This window comes from Fusarium subglutinans (genome assembly GCF_013396075.1).
Source record: "Fusarium subglutinans strain NRRL 66333 chromosome Unknown NRRL66333_c0000073, whole genome shotgun sequence".
NCBI classification, from domain to species: domain Eukaryota; kingdom Fungi; phylum Ascomycota; class Sordariomycetes; order Hypocreales; family Nectriaceae; genus Fusarium; species Fusarium subglutinans.
Genome location: NW_023502136.1, coordinates 163632 through 177968, shown reverse-complemented (window position 1 = coordinate 177968; position 14337 = coordinate 163632). Strand labels below are relative to the sequence as shown.

The 14337-nt window shown below is 47.9% G+C and overlaps 4 protein-coding genes across 4 annotated transcripts; 2 read left to right on the top strand and 2 right to left on the bottom strand.

Annotated features, from left to right (window-relative positions):
• Window positions 1–1689: 1689 nt before the first annotated feature.
• Window positions 1690–2484, top strand: FSUBG_6685 (uncharacterized protein; the record flags this gene model as incomplete). Its single annotated transcript, XM_036684910.1, has 2 exons — window positions 1690–1961; window positions 2067–2484. 2 exons carry the CDS (start codon window positions 1690–1692, stop codon window positions 2482–2484), a joined length of 690 nt encoding a protein of 229 aa, XP_036537838.1.
• A 3307-nt stretch (window positions 2485–5791) lies between these two features.
• FSUBG_6684 (transmembrane 53) lies at window positions 5792–6631 on the bottom strand (the record flags this gene model as incomplete). Its single annotated transcript, XM_036684909.1, has 1 exon — window positions 5792–6631. One exon carries the CDS (start codon window positions 6629–6631, stop codon window positions 5792–5794), a length of 840 nt encoding a protein of 279 aa, XP_036537837.1.
• A 318-nt stretch (window positions 6632–6949) lies between these two features.
• Window positions 6950–8359, bottom strand: FSUBG_6683 (n-glycosyltransferase; the record flags this gene model as incomplete). The annotated part of the gene is made up of 1 exon (XM_036684908.1): window positions 6950–8359. The coding sequence occupies one exon, from the start codon at window positions 8357–8359 to the stop codon at window positions 6950–6952; it is 1410 nt and encodes a 469-aa protein (XP_036537836.1).
• Window positions 8360–10158: 1799 nt separating this feature from the next.
• On the top strand, window positions 10159–11636 carry FSUBG_6682 (uncharacterized protein; the record flags this gene model as incomplete). The annotated part of the gene is made up of 3 exons (XM_036684907.1): window positions 10159–11070; window positions 11135–11282; window positions 11332–11636. 3 exons carry the CDS (start codon window positions 10159–10161, stop codon window positions 11634–11636), a joined length of 1365 nt encoding a protein of 454 aa, XP_036537835.1.
• Between the last annotated feature and the right edge of the window lie 2701 nt (window positions 11637–14337).

Genomic DNA, 14337 nt, shown 5'->3' with positions numbered 1-14337 from the left:
GATCTTGATTAAGCTCTCATCCGCCAATGCCTCGGATCGAAGGTGCCATCTGGTGGTTTGATTGATATCATGCCAATGTTTTGACGCTCCTGACACGCCTCTGCACTCATAGCCCGTTGCCACCACCGACGACTGTACATCACCCGTTTTCTTTTCCCGTCTTTTGAGGACTCCTTGGACTCAACCTTTCTGATGACATATCTCTTGATTGGGCTGTCTTTACAACATTAACATTGAGGTGCAATCTCGGGTGCGACGTGCATGGTTGTCTTGCCACGACCTCATTCGAATTCATTTAGGCCATCCTGGACTCGATGCTGAATGCTTCCACGAACATTTGAAGTTGCCACCGCCTCTGCTGGCTCTTTCACGATCATGTTGCTACTGGCTTGCGGACTGACAACTCACGACTAATGCATTGATGACATGTGCGATTTCTGGTGCCAGCTCATCTCTTGGTATGACATACATCCTGAAACTTGCTATTTGTCGTGGCGCGATTGAGTTGAGTTGAGTTGCGTTGAGATGAGATGTGAACCGGCCAACTCAACGGCACGAACGATCACAACTTGAACTGGGCCAGTAGTGTCTTGGTGCACGTGGTGTCGCTTGTCTGTTGCCCCTTTTCCAACCAGGCTCGTACGGTATTGGATGAATCGACTGTCTCGTGCAAGTGGTATCCTAGTTTCTGCATGTATGCTGCGTGTTGGGTTGCCTAGCAATTCGCCGTGTGCACTAGCTCGCTGCGCTTTCATCCACGTTTTCATTTGAGTCTGGTTTCAACACCGGACAGTCTCATCGCTTGCATGTCATGAGGAAAGGGAATGTATACTTTGGTGACGGTGGGTTGGATTGGAGAAATGGAGTTTCGGTCTGCATTGCCTTGTATTACCATCGTAACACTTATTTAGCCTTACACAACCGTGGACTTTCACGTTTATCAATTCATGTCTTTTTTCGTAGTGAGTCGTGAAGGCTACCCATGTCTCCTCGAAGTATGATTACTAGGTAGAGCCTGGCATCCCTCTAGACTCGTACTCTCTGTATCAATTCTTTAATTAGGCTAAACTTGAGCACATTGCTGTGGTACTTCAGCTCATGGATGAACTATCAAGATTTTATGATCTCGACAGATTCTTAGTATGTTTCTTCGGGTTGACGGCCGTGAAGCAGTTACATGCGGTCTTATGAAGGCACCAGGAGCTTTTACAGAACGGTTCGAGGAACCGAAGTAAATGCCTTGAACCATATCTTTGGAATACTTATTACTATATCACACCAAGCTGCTCAAGAGATCTTTAAATTACTTAAATTTGTGACCCTACCTAAGTATCTTGATGGCAGAAGTTTTACCACCTACCTCCTTAAGGGAAGGTAGATAGTATTTTAGAGATGGATGTTGTGGTTTCTCTGGAAACGGTGTCTCCCTTGATGGAGCAAGCTTGGGTAGTAGGTGAGGTAAGCAAGTGCATCTTGGAATCAATAAGTCAAATGGAAAGAGCTACAGATGGATTCGTCGAATACTAGGTAGGCACCTTAGAAATTTTACCTACCATGGATCGTCCCCAAGCGCGGAGATCAAGGACCTTTTACTTTGCTCCCACCTACAAGAATCATCTCAGCAACAACAATAACACTCGCTTCATTGATAATACTATTTAGTACCAAACTCTTATCTGTCATTCCATCATGAATTGGCGCCACCACCCGCCGCAGAACCGAAATCACTTCCACGAGTATCGATGCATCATCTGCCAGAGCGTGCTTGACACTCACCGTTCCATGAGGCCAATGGTCCAATATATCGCAACTGATAGGTGCTACAACTGCACTTCCGAAATATCATACAGCCTCGCAACGCAAGATGAGACATCTTCGCAAGAGTTTCTCCAAACAAGGCTCCCAGTGGCGCAAGCGGCAGAGCAGATAGCAAACGAAATAGCTGAGGGCTCGGTTCAACCGTGAGTTAACTGCCCCGGCCACGGCTACCGTATATTGGTGTAAAGAGACGCTGTTGGGAACTTCAACAGTGTAAAACCAGGCTCAAGGCTTACTTGTTGCGATAGGACGTACATTAGACCATGGCCGCCCACTACGATCGACATAATCCTGGAGCTAGATGATGAAACATGTACGGAACCTTCGTTGTATGATGAAACGACTGAGGAGCGTGATGAAAGATTTCGGAACCTCGGGGCAGTTAAGGACTCCCAGTCACATAGCCTTGACTCCTCACCGGACCCTAGCCCCTCTTCGTCTGGAGCACATGACTTTGAATTAGGTGCGCCGGGATTACAGGCTCATATTCGTGAGTATATACTTGAGGTGTCTGAAGGAGAAGCCTCTGAATTTAAGGTGTCTGAAGGACAAGCCTCCGAATTGGATGCGCCTGAAGGACATGCCCACCCAGTTGATAATGCGCCTGCACCACACCAGGGCCCCAACGAGCAAGAAGAGGGGCTCAATACCATCAGAGACCCATGAGTCGCGTAAAGAACACATAGGTGATGCAAGAGGACCCTTGGGAAGTCTTGAAGAAGCTATATTGAGGGACGCCTCCGAGAACTCAGAAACCACGACTGACGGCGGTATTCACTCTGTAACGGCGTTTGTTGGTAAACCAATTTTTTCAAGAGGTTGAGGTGAGCGCTTGGCTGGATGCATTTGTTGCAAATATGATAGAATAAAGCGTGTTCGATTTTATTCAGGCTTTCTTCTTGTTGGGTGTGATTTGCGATTTGCATGCACATTAACGTTCCCCATTTCGAATCCAATATGAAAAACTCGGAAGTCCAAGGAGAATGTATGTTATACTGTAGTCGCAAAAGAGTGACTGGGCAGTCTCTGGAGTCTCAAGAGGAGAGAAAGCCTATGGTGACACTGGCCAAAGTGGACTGTATCTTTCCAGTGTCTCCCCCAAAGTCCAGGAGTTAGAGCCAGATGAACATCAAGCAATGAAACTTGACTACTTGAGATGACGAGAAATGTCTTGGTCAGGGCGCATTACATGCCCTGGTAAGAGAACACTTCTCACCTCAGTGATAGGGGCGTCTACTGCAGGAAGTTCGCCGGATGGTAAGCCCATGAGGCACTCAGATTCCTCATGAAGCCGTCAATTTCGAACTCGGTACATGCGAGCTCAGGAACGGTGAAACCCAATATCAGAGAGTGTTTGGATGAAACTGACGGACATTTATTAGTTTCTAGAAGCATTGAACTAGTGAACTACCGTCCATCCGTAGAATGTTGGTTGGGTACTGAAATGACGCCTTGAGACGAATAGTGGGAGAGCTAGCAGGTTTTGGAGGTCCCAAGAATTCCAGTCACGATGGCTAGTGGAATACAGAACGAAGAAGTCGGCACATGTGCAGCCCAACGCGGGACACATTATCGTGAGATTGGATATCAAGATTATGCGGGCGGATTATATCTACAAAGTTTAGCCAGAGACCAGCACCATGAGCTCACGGAGTCAGGAATTACGTAAATTCTGAATCATGTCCTCAACTAAATCTTTGATTCAAGATGGAATAGGATTTAAATGTCCCGGAGGTTGCTCTAGCTCAGCCTCTCATGCCAGGCACAACACGCCAAAGACTCTGGGGATGACAGCCCGAGTAGCGAAAGGTTATCGTCAGCAAACGTCTTCCCGTAGACGCTGAAGATGCTCCACAGGACAAGAGCCGAGGAGATGGGACTTTTTGATCACCGCCATGAACCCAACCCTGCTTAGCAGGATCGCCATGCGTGATGATGATGGCTTTGGTGTATGAAGATCAAGGCGTTGGTCTTCGGGGAAGACAGCATTTTGCGAATGGCCTCCTTCGCCTCGGCAAGTCGACAAGACTCCGTATGTCTCTGCAATTCCAAATATCGATCTGAAGCTATCACCAGGTCCAACAGTAGGTAGCGAGCATGTTATCGGGTACTGCCGAAGACAAAGCTTCCAGAACAAAGACCCCCCACGAAACGGGTCAACTTTCAAGACCAGGAAGGATCCTAACTTGGAGTCTAGAACTCAGAAGCGAAGGGCTCGGGAATTGTCAGGCGATGGCAGTGACGGAGAAACCAACTAGTTACGACAGTATAGTACTAGTTAGTGGCAAAACTACCATACATACATTAGTACAGACATGCCTAGGTCTAGCAGCTAGCGTTGGAGAAAAGCTTATTGCCCGCAGGAAATGAACATGAGAATGAAAGTGGAAGGGATGTGTTGATGTGAGGCAGCTGAATAACAAACTATCGCTTGGACTTTTCATGACAACCATTGCCTTACCGTGCCTATCAGAGGCGAGATCCTCGAGGCCTGGGAGCGCCAAGTTTAAGACACGTCCGTTTCTGGCTGTTTTATTATCATGTCGTATCTGTGTGTGACGTGCGTGACGATTGATTAACGGTGTAGAAAAAGGGAAAAAGGAGTAATTAGAGTTGGCCGTTGCCTCGTCGAATTACGAATGTTGTACAGTAGACTATCACGGACGGTGTATGCCGTAGCACGTCCATCATTGCGCATCACTCACTCACTCACTCACTCACTCACTCACTCACTCACTCACTATCAGAGCTTCTTATGTATAAGGTAAGCTAAGGTATATTAAAATCACCATGTCCTCTCACTTTCTCCCATGACCAGGCCAGCACGGACGGCTCTTTTCAATTCTTCATCTCCCGCGGTAGATCTTGTCCTTCTTCTCTTTAGCACGGCATATCTATCATATTGGTGTCGACCGTTTACTGGCTTATCACAACAACCACCCTTTTTACTGTCTTGCTGTTGGTGGCTATCAATCAACAACGAACCAAACAACCGACGCCAAGTTCGTTTTATTGCTTTTCCCCCCTACGAATTGCCCATCAAAGGAACATCGACAATTTCTGGGGCTTTCTCTTTGGCATCCAACGTCGACGTTGCATTGTGGCTTGCTACTCACTTCGGCACTCACTCGTCTCGTGTCTTACGTTACAGAGCTTCGCTTGATCAAGACACCAATTCGGTATTCGGCATCTTCCCCAACTGAGACATCGCGAGTATTCCCAATACAAGAAACAGGGCCACCAAGACAAGGTAATTCTCATCAACAAATGTCTTCACTTACACGCACGCACACTGACTCTCAGACAAGTCTCTGCGCCTGCCATCGTGATATCGTGTCACGCATCGCTGAGGCATCACCGGCCAATTCTTCAGTACAGATAGACATGTGCCGAATGATAATATTCAGAGGACATTGCACGTGTTGCGACCAGCCTCAGACTTGGGTTGACTTGACCCAAGAGCTGTCCTGCCTCGAGGCTAAGAACAACGGATGGTTTGGAGGATGTCGCCGAGGTATCCTCGTTGAAGAGCACGATTTCAACCAAGAATGCTCCGTATGTCATGAGGAAGATGAGGGCATCGGAGGCTTGGATGACAGTCACATAATACCATTTCAACAGACATCACAAACACAAAGACAAAGCAGCCTCGGCAAGAGAGCAGCCGGGGAGCGAGGAGAATCCAGCGATGCCTCTAAGAAACAGAGGACTTGAACAATGCGTACACTTAACGGTGCCTGGCTTTCTTTCGGGAACCAGACATAATGGGACAGACAGGCTGATCTTCTACTGAACTATCTACGGTCGATATATACACCAACGATCGTGGAAAAGGAAGAAACCGTGGTAATGAATAATGAACAGGGACTTTCAGAATCTTGGAGGCAACGCAACTATACTGAACGAATGCAATATATCTATCTATGGACTCAATAATGTCTATTATATTCATACACAAGAATGAACATCTAATCTAAAGCTTTTTCCCTTGCCAAGTCTCTCGGACAGCCTTCCAGTATCTATCAGCATCAACTCTGACATGAGCGACATGGGCACCTCCAGCGAATTTCTCTGTTCTGACTACAGCGCCATTATCCTTTGCTTGTTGAGCATGTGATTCAACATCCTCCCAACCAACTGAGAGGTCTGCATCTCCGTAAAGGTATGCCCGCATAGTCTCCCGGCTGATTCTCTCAGGCGTATTGAGAGCCGAGGCATAGGCAGTATGCGGTTCCACACCTAACCATAGTTTGTAGTACACCCATGCAAAACCCAGAAATATCCAAACGAGGGGAGATAAAAATGGCGGAAGCCCGGTTGAAAGCACATGGTGATCTCGTTTCCAATGGAAGTACCCAGGGCACGAGTCCATCACGACAGCATGTCGAGGAACTGGTTTACCACCTAGTGAAGCTTCCCATATCTCCCAAAGCGTGGCAGCAGAACTGACACCCCCATTGGAAAAGATATGGATGAGAAAGTTGGGTGCATCATCTTCCTTGGTGTTAACCGACGGTAGAATTGGTAAAGCAGGCTCAAACAGGCGACGACGCAGGGATGGCTGAATGTATAGCTTGGTGGAAGCGCGGAATAGGAGTATGGCAGATGTTGGATAGAGCTCGCGATACTGCGAGATGTACTTTGCTATATGAACATCGCGAGCTTCTGACCACGAAAGAATGATAATGAGTGGAGGATCACCAGAAGTTGCGGTTTTGGGAGTTATTGCTTTTGTTATATCGGGCCGAAAATATGACACAGCTGAACTAAGAGCATCCATGAAAGCCAGAGGCAATGTCTTGGAGGTTGCCATGACCAAGCCTTGATTGAGGTGTTCTGGGTCTGAATGATCAACAAGCCTTGGATTTTGTCCGGCGAGGCTAGATTAGAAGTCTGCTTTATATAAGTACGATCCAATGTTAGGACTTTTCCTCTCCGGGCGATGCTCCGTAATAATCGGCCTATTTAAGGAACCGCGGCCCCGCTGGAGCCGGAGCCGGACGGAGGAACAGAGTCGAGGGACCGGAGGCCCTCGGAGACTTTTTCTTACACATGCCATCAATCATAGGTTCAGGCTCTTCAGAAGTAATGCATTATGAGTGATACCAAGACTATCATGTGTCAAAGTAAATCATGCCTCCAAACTTTCAACAGAGAGAACCCGCTCCTCGATAAAGTCAAAGAATTTCATTGCTTCATTCTCGGCCTTGATCTCATCAACCCTCTTCTTGAAGCTATCATCTGCCAAAATACGCTCGACACCTGACCGTACCATATCAGGTGTAGGCCTGCCCGTTCTCAAGTTGACCGCAACACCACACCACTCTCCGCGCATTGCAATCTCTGGTTTGTCCTCAGTCTCACCTGCAAGAACCAAAGGAACACCGTTAGTTACCCCATGAAGAAAGCCACCATATCCAGCATTCATGACAAACACTGAAGCATGAGGCAGGAGAGCGTCGTAGGGGAGGTAATCGATGACGCGGGTGTTGGGAGGAATAGTGATGTCGTCAGGGAGAAAAGCGCCCCCTTGCCCGAGGATTGCTACCACGAGGAGGTCATCACGATCAGAGAGGGCATGAATAGTAGGAATGATAAGATTGGTTGCGTCGCGAGCAATGGTCCCCTGAGTTACAGCAACGATACGTCGGTCTCCACGCTTTACATCATCCCACCAAGAAGGATAGTTAAAGTCCGCAGGAATGGGTTTGGGTGTTGCGCAGCCTGAAAACTTGACGTTGGATGGCACATCAGAACGAGAGTACTCGAGACTGGGAGGACACATTTGAATCGAAAGATCATGCATGAGCATCCAATGGTGGAAAGGAATCTGAGGCTCTAGAATCTCCGTGGCACCGAGATCCTTGAGAACCTCTTCCTGATGGGCGATAACATCAGCAAAAGGTCCACCAACCATCATCTGGTTCATGAATTGATTTCTCGCACGGCCAGATTCCGTTGAGTCAGGAGGAAGACCCGGGCCAAAAGGTGCAGTGTCGATGCTGGTAGCCATGTAAGGGATAGGATTCAAGTTGATCACCTTGGGGCGCTTGGTATACCCCTTGGGGAGAGGTCCACCAAGGGACATAGGATTGGCACCCATGAAGCACGTCTCTGGCACAACAATCACGTCCCTCTCTGGATCCTCAGCTCTGATGCCCTCGAGAACTCCCTTGAGGATCCTCCAGCGCTCGGGAGTTTGTCCAGTGAAGATATGTCTGATATCATAAAGAAGTCGAGGAATGCCGGCGGGGATAGCCTCGCGCTCTGCCATAAGCTTGGGGTTCACTAGAGGTGGAACTGTAACATGTCGAATGCCGGCGTCTGTGATTGCTTTTTCGAATTGGTCACCGGCGATGAAAGTGACCTCGAAGCCACGTTGAACGAGATCTTCTGCGATTCGAAGCAAGGGGTATGTGTGGCCATCCACGGGGGTTGCGCCAAAAACAAGATGGGGTTTGCTGGCGTGAGTTGGGCCAGTGATTGTTGTTTGTTCGGTGCCAGCAGCTGTTTTAGCCACATCAGACAGATGGGATGCCATGATCGTGTAAGATAGAGGGCGAGAGGATAGTCGGAAAGAAAGTAAGACTGGGTGCCTAATGAGACTTGTATGAGCAGCAATCGGGAGACAAGACTTTAAAAGAGCGCAGATATGTATGTTCCTTTTATTCCTGGGAGCATCCTGAGGTACTCATCATTCTTGATACCACATCTTTTGGTCTCTCAAAGGCTGAGAACCCTGCAGGTATGCTCAGCTACCGGGACAAAATGCAGGCTGTTGACAACGAAAACCAATGAAAGTCCATACTTTCCAAAAAACTTGAGCCTCATGAAGCAAGGCTCCAGGAGGACCTTCCGGATGTTGACATTGTAGCAAAGCCCCAGAGCTGACGTCTCGAGAGATGATCCAGAGATAGCCCTATATGCAAGTCTGCTTACTGTAAGACGGTCTAAAATCCACAATTGGGAGTCTACAGTAAGAAGCGTCCAAGCCTCCAGCCCTTTCATTCTTCGGTTTCTGAGCCAATGGATCCTGGGACGTTATGAAGTTGAACATGATAAGCGCCGCGCTATCGTGGTAGTGTAGCGGTGCATCAGCCCTATCTCGGCTGTGTAAGATGATGACATTTGCATGCTCCTCCTTGATTCGCCCTCAGTCTATACGATATGCGAGTGGATGCTAGAGGTAAGGTAAGACTTTCGTTTGCTTTTGGAAAGTAGTAGTAGAAAACCGAATGATAATAGGGTTGTGTTGCAGAGTTTGGAAGTGAATGTGCACTTAACCACTGACAACCAATGTATTAGAAATGTCAAGCATGAACCAATATATTTTGTACATATGCCAGGTGGAGGATAAGCCGCGCTCATTTAGAAATTCGTACAATGTTAGTTTTTGCGAGAGGGGTGCCTTGGCGTCAGGACAAGGAACTTCAGTCAGTGATGGCTTATTTCGTTGCTGACATGATATATGAGGTATCAGATCGATAATGCACAGCCTACCTTAAGTTAGGCAGTAGCTTACTATTTTCGTGTAGTGAAACCTAGGGCTCCTTTCAGAGTTAAATGCTTATAGAACACATAGACGTGAAAGTACAAATGCTATAGTGATTTATGTAGCAGAGACTCCGGGAAGTATTTGAGCTTTAAAATTATGACAAAAAGATCGTTTATTAGCTCTGTATATGATCAGACTTGGTGACACATGACCTCGAGATCTGTGATATGCGAGATCTGAGTGCAAGCAACAACATGAAGTAACAGGATATTCTTATACGAAGTTGCCCATTCCTTGAATTATCTACTTGTCAGGTACTTGGTTAGGTTGTTATGTTGGTTATGGAAGAAGTTCAATTACAGTCTAAAGAAGGACATGATATTATTGGCCATGGCCCCTGAGTACCTAGGTATGCATGCTATGTTTACTACTATACCTTAGATAACCACATCTCGAGCACTGAAGCAATTTGAGAATGAAATTCTTCTAATTCTGAGCCAAGAAAAGCACTAGGTAGGTATATAGATGGTATAGGACTGATTCGAGGTAATCTACGTCATAATAGCAGGAATATTGTCTTTTCAGCGAGTCTTATATTAGGTATTGTTGCACCTTCCACGCTACATGTAGCCAAGTCAGAGAAGGAAGGCACCACCACCTCATGGCACTGCCAAGATGGATGAGGTGCCTGCCACTCGCGAGTCTGAATTCTGAGGTACAGGTAGCCCCTTTTCAAATTCCTGAGTGTTTCTGAACATCACATCTTATCCCCTGCATCCACATCCACAACCTCACCGTTCCTAACCTCCGCCAAAAACCTCACACCTAAGGTGCTCATTACCAAGATGAGTTCGCTTCACTTCATCTTCGTTCTCCTCGCCAGCATCATATGCCCTTCTTTTGCGGCCGTGGCTGGCAATCAAGTGGCTCAGGCACACTGGGATATTTCAACTTCACTCAACGGCTTCTCCTTCGAAAGAGCCAGAGCCATCTCCGCCAAAACAATTGATCGCACCGGTGTTCGCATGTCACGACTCAAGAGACTCAAGCACAAGACCGACTCCCATCCGAGATCTGCTCTCTCCCATCTCACACGAACTCATCTCGCAGCAGCTGGAAAGGGTACCGCCCCTCACCAAAACATTTCTGCTGTCGGGAGCTTCTCCACTGCGTACGCTATCCAGTGCACCTGGGATGACACCCCGGTTTGGCTCATCTTCGATACTGGAAGCTCTGATACATGGGCTGCCAAGACTGGATTTACCTGTGAAGATGCATCAGGCAACGTGAAGAAAACACAGTCTCCATGCAGTTTCGGCCAGCCTCATATCAAGAACTTCCTTCATGATGTCTCTGAAGTCTACTTTCATCGCCGTTATGGTTCTGGGGAGGATGTATCAGGGCCCATGGGAGTCTCTGATATCGCTTGTGGTGGGATTTTGGCACCCAAACAGCAAGTCGGCTTGGCCAGCAGAGCCTATTGGCGTGGCGACAACACCACTGTTGGTATTCTAGGCCTTGCCTATCCATCTCTAACAAGCGCCTACCTCGGTGATCCCAATGACACATCCGATGAATCTGAATGGAACAACTACCCTTACTCGCCTTGGTTTACTACAGCTATCTCAAAGGGCGCGGTCGATCCTGTCTTCAGCGTTTCTATCGAAAGAAACACCAGTGATGGTGTCCTGGCTTGGGGCGGCATTCCTCCTATGCCATGGGGACCCAAGTCGCTCGCAGCAACGGATCTCATCATTGTCAGTGGATCCGGCAGAGAGAGAGAGGGTCTCCTTAATGTTCATGTTTCTGACAAACTTACAGGCCAAGCTCGTTGAGCGTGAGAAGACTGGCTGGGAACCTTCCTTCTACACCATCATTCCAGATGGCTTACAATGGGGAAGCACAACAGACACCGCAAAATACCCCTACATCGTCGACACTGGGACTACAATGATGCATATTCCCCCTCGTTAGTTAACCCGCTCCACGTTCCTTATAGCTACTAACAGCTCTCAAAGCACTGGCTGAAGCCATTGCCAAAGCTTTCCAGCCCCCAGCCACGTGGATGTTTGAGTGGAGTGCCTACTTTGTCGATTGCAATGCCATCCCTCCCCATTTTGCGGTCATCATCAAAGGGGTTCGGTTCTGGATCAACCCAGCTGATTTGATCTATCAGGATTTCACCGAACCGGTGACTGGGAAATGTGCAATCGCAATTTCGACGGGAGGATCTGGGCCATATATTTTGGGGGATCTGTTCTTGCAGAACGTTGTGGCTGTCTTTGATGTGGGTGGCGCAGAGATGCGTTTCTACTCCAAATAGCTGTCCGTGTCCAGGATGCCTGTCACCTAAGGAGAAAACAAGGGATGTAGCCCTGTAGAGGCAGAATGTTAAAGGTGTAAAATATACTGGTTGAAGCAGAAATTGTTACCATCATGCATCTGGTGGTTATATGAACAAGATTGACGCTACCTTGCGAAGCAAGACTTTGTCTCGTTATTCTAGATGACAGTCTACTTCCTTAAACCCAACACCGGGCTTCGACATCTGCTTGAAGACGAATACTAACCTTCAAAATAGTCTAATCAGAAGACTGCGGGTCGCATTGGGCTGTTGTCTTTCTCTTTTTAATCGTACGAATACAATAGGGATCGATGGCTTGGATCGATTGTTTATGCTTGTCTTTGGGTTGGCATTTACGGTTTTCCTACCTATCCCTACAGTGGTTTTTATCACTAAAAGTTATATTGAGAACGATCTCACAGCTTTCATTTCTCAGTTCTTGCAGTTAATAATCGTGGTTTAATTCAGACAGAAAAAAGAACCGGTGCTTGAAGCATATGGGGGTCTCTGGTCTGTTGCCACTTATACAGCATCATCCCACAGCGACATTATCAGTCGTCACAAGATAAAATTCGGCTTTGATCTTAGTCAATACTTGTGGAATTCTCATTAAGTGATGAGTGAGACCCTAGAATGTCTTGGTATCTGATCTCATCTCCATGTAAATTCATATCGAAACCAGACAAGAGCAGGCAAGAAAACTTGGGAACATATTCCAAGCGACAAAAAGATCAAGTATATTTAGTGAAAACTAGTTATGGTCTATGGCCAATTATTTTGGCACTTGATTGACAGACAGAAGTCTTCTTCTCCCTACGACCAGGGCCCAAGTGGAATTCTCAGCGAAAAGCTCCAATGCAAACACCATCGTGTATCTGCAGTGGAACGTGATTCGTCGTGTGATGTTGTGTGGGATGCTTATCGCGATAACCCGCAATGGAAGGTAGTTCGTGGTCGCTACTTATTAGTTATCATGCTGTTTCTAGCCGTCATCCATCTTTACAAGTTCACGATTGCCTCCGTCACAAGTCAAGCATTCGACTTGAGTCACAAGACTCAACTTAAAAGACATCCTGGACTAACATACCCCGTCCTGTTTGGTTCGGATACAGGATCACCAGAGAGAGATTAAAAAACCTTACCACTTCAACATTTGTCATCGACGTCTGACATTACGGGCCGAAGCACAAGAACATTATGAGAGGTGTCGCAGCTGGACCTCCGTCACCTGTGCGGACGAGGGGTCGTGCGAATACCTTTGCCTTTAGCAAGGTACGAGATAAATCATTTCTTTGATTCATTGTCAGTGTTCAAGCGAACGAATCCGATCCACCAAATTTCGTTATCGTGAGGCTGCAAGGCGGTGTAAGGGCAGCAGCACAACACGACAGAAAGCCGCAAAAAGCAACTAAACCTGGGGTGAGGGGACCCCACGTCGGGAAAGTCTGGGAGCTCGAGTGAGAAATAGGTTCAAGGTGTATCTCGCATCATATCACAACGTCAAATCGAATGGAAGATAGGTCAGAAGACGGATGACCCCATATATAACATGCGTTGGAAATGCAAACATCGGCCGACAACGTACCCCAGAAAACGGCACCTGGGGACCTTCAAAAAGGAATTGCAAGTCATGATATCGCAACAACACGATACGACATGATACCAGTGGTGCCAATCCGGACAGACCCGGAGCTCAGCATAGGTCTCGTGAGCGGCGTCTGGTGGCGGTTCCTGCAGCATACCGTACCGTCCTGTAGTTGCGCCCAGACAGACGGACCTAGGCGAGCAGTTACAGTTGACCGTGAATTGAGGCTGACGGCCTGGGTAAGGAAGGGTAAGAGCACGGAGCAAGCGTGATGAGATTTGGATCTATCGATATCCACGCCAATGCCAGTATCAATGCCTGTTTACTGGAACTGACTCGGTCGGTTCTGGGCTCGGCGTCTTGTCGGTGTCTGGGGTGAAATGCCTAAATTCACACAACCAGGGGCAATATTCTCAGTGGCTACTGCATACCTTCAACACCATCTTTCTGAGCTTTTGACGCCGAAAATTGCCCTTAAATGCCTGATATCTGGTTGCTGTCTCCGGGGCCATGCCGGGAGGATCCGGAGGCAGGTCACCATGAGACAGCTGCAACGAAGGTTGAGCTAGTGGCTACGTACAGCACTCTACAGGACTCTGGCAGGTCTGCGGGTTTCCTCCCCCACCATCTAATCGGCAAAGGGAAATGGAAATTTTGCAGAGTGGAGGTTCCCCCGGTAAGAGACCGGAAGGGACATGATGAAGTCAGATTTCAGGGGTGTTCTTGGAGCACCCGACCTTCTGTCCTCCCCTACAGGACCGTCTCCGAGCCACCTTACAGGGCCTCTCGACCGTCCCGGGACCTCTACAGACACGCACGGCGTCCATCCGAGCGGCGGCGGGGGAGTTTTGGCCCGCGACAGTGGATCAGAACCGCGGGCTTTAGCGGGGCAACGACGTAATCCCATTGGCCTGTATCCATTCCATCGTCATTCATGATGGAGCCACGACCTTGAGAAAGACGATGCAAGCCGCATGCTCAACATGATTTTTTCTTTCTTTCTTTCGTGTTTGTGATGGAGCAAACTCGGTTGCCTGGACTAAGGGACAGGTAATTTTTTCTTGCTATAGCAGCGATAAGCTGCACCGTATCAAG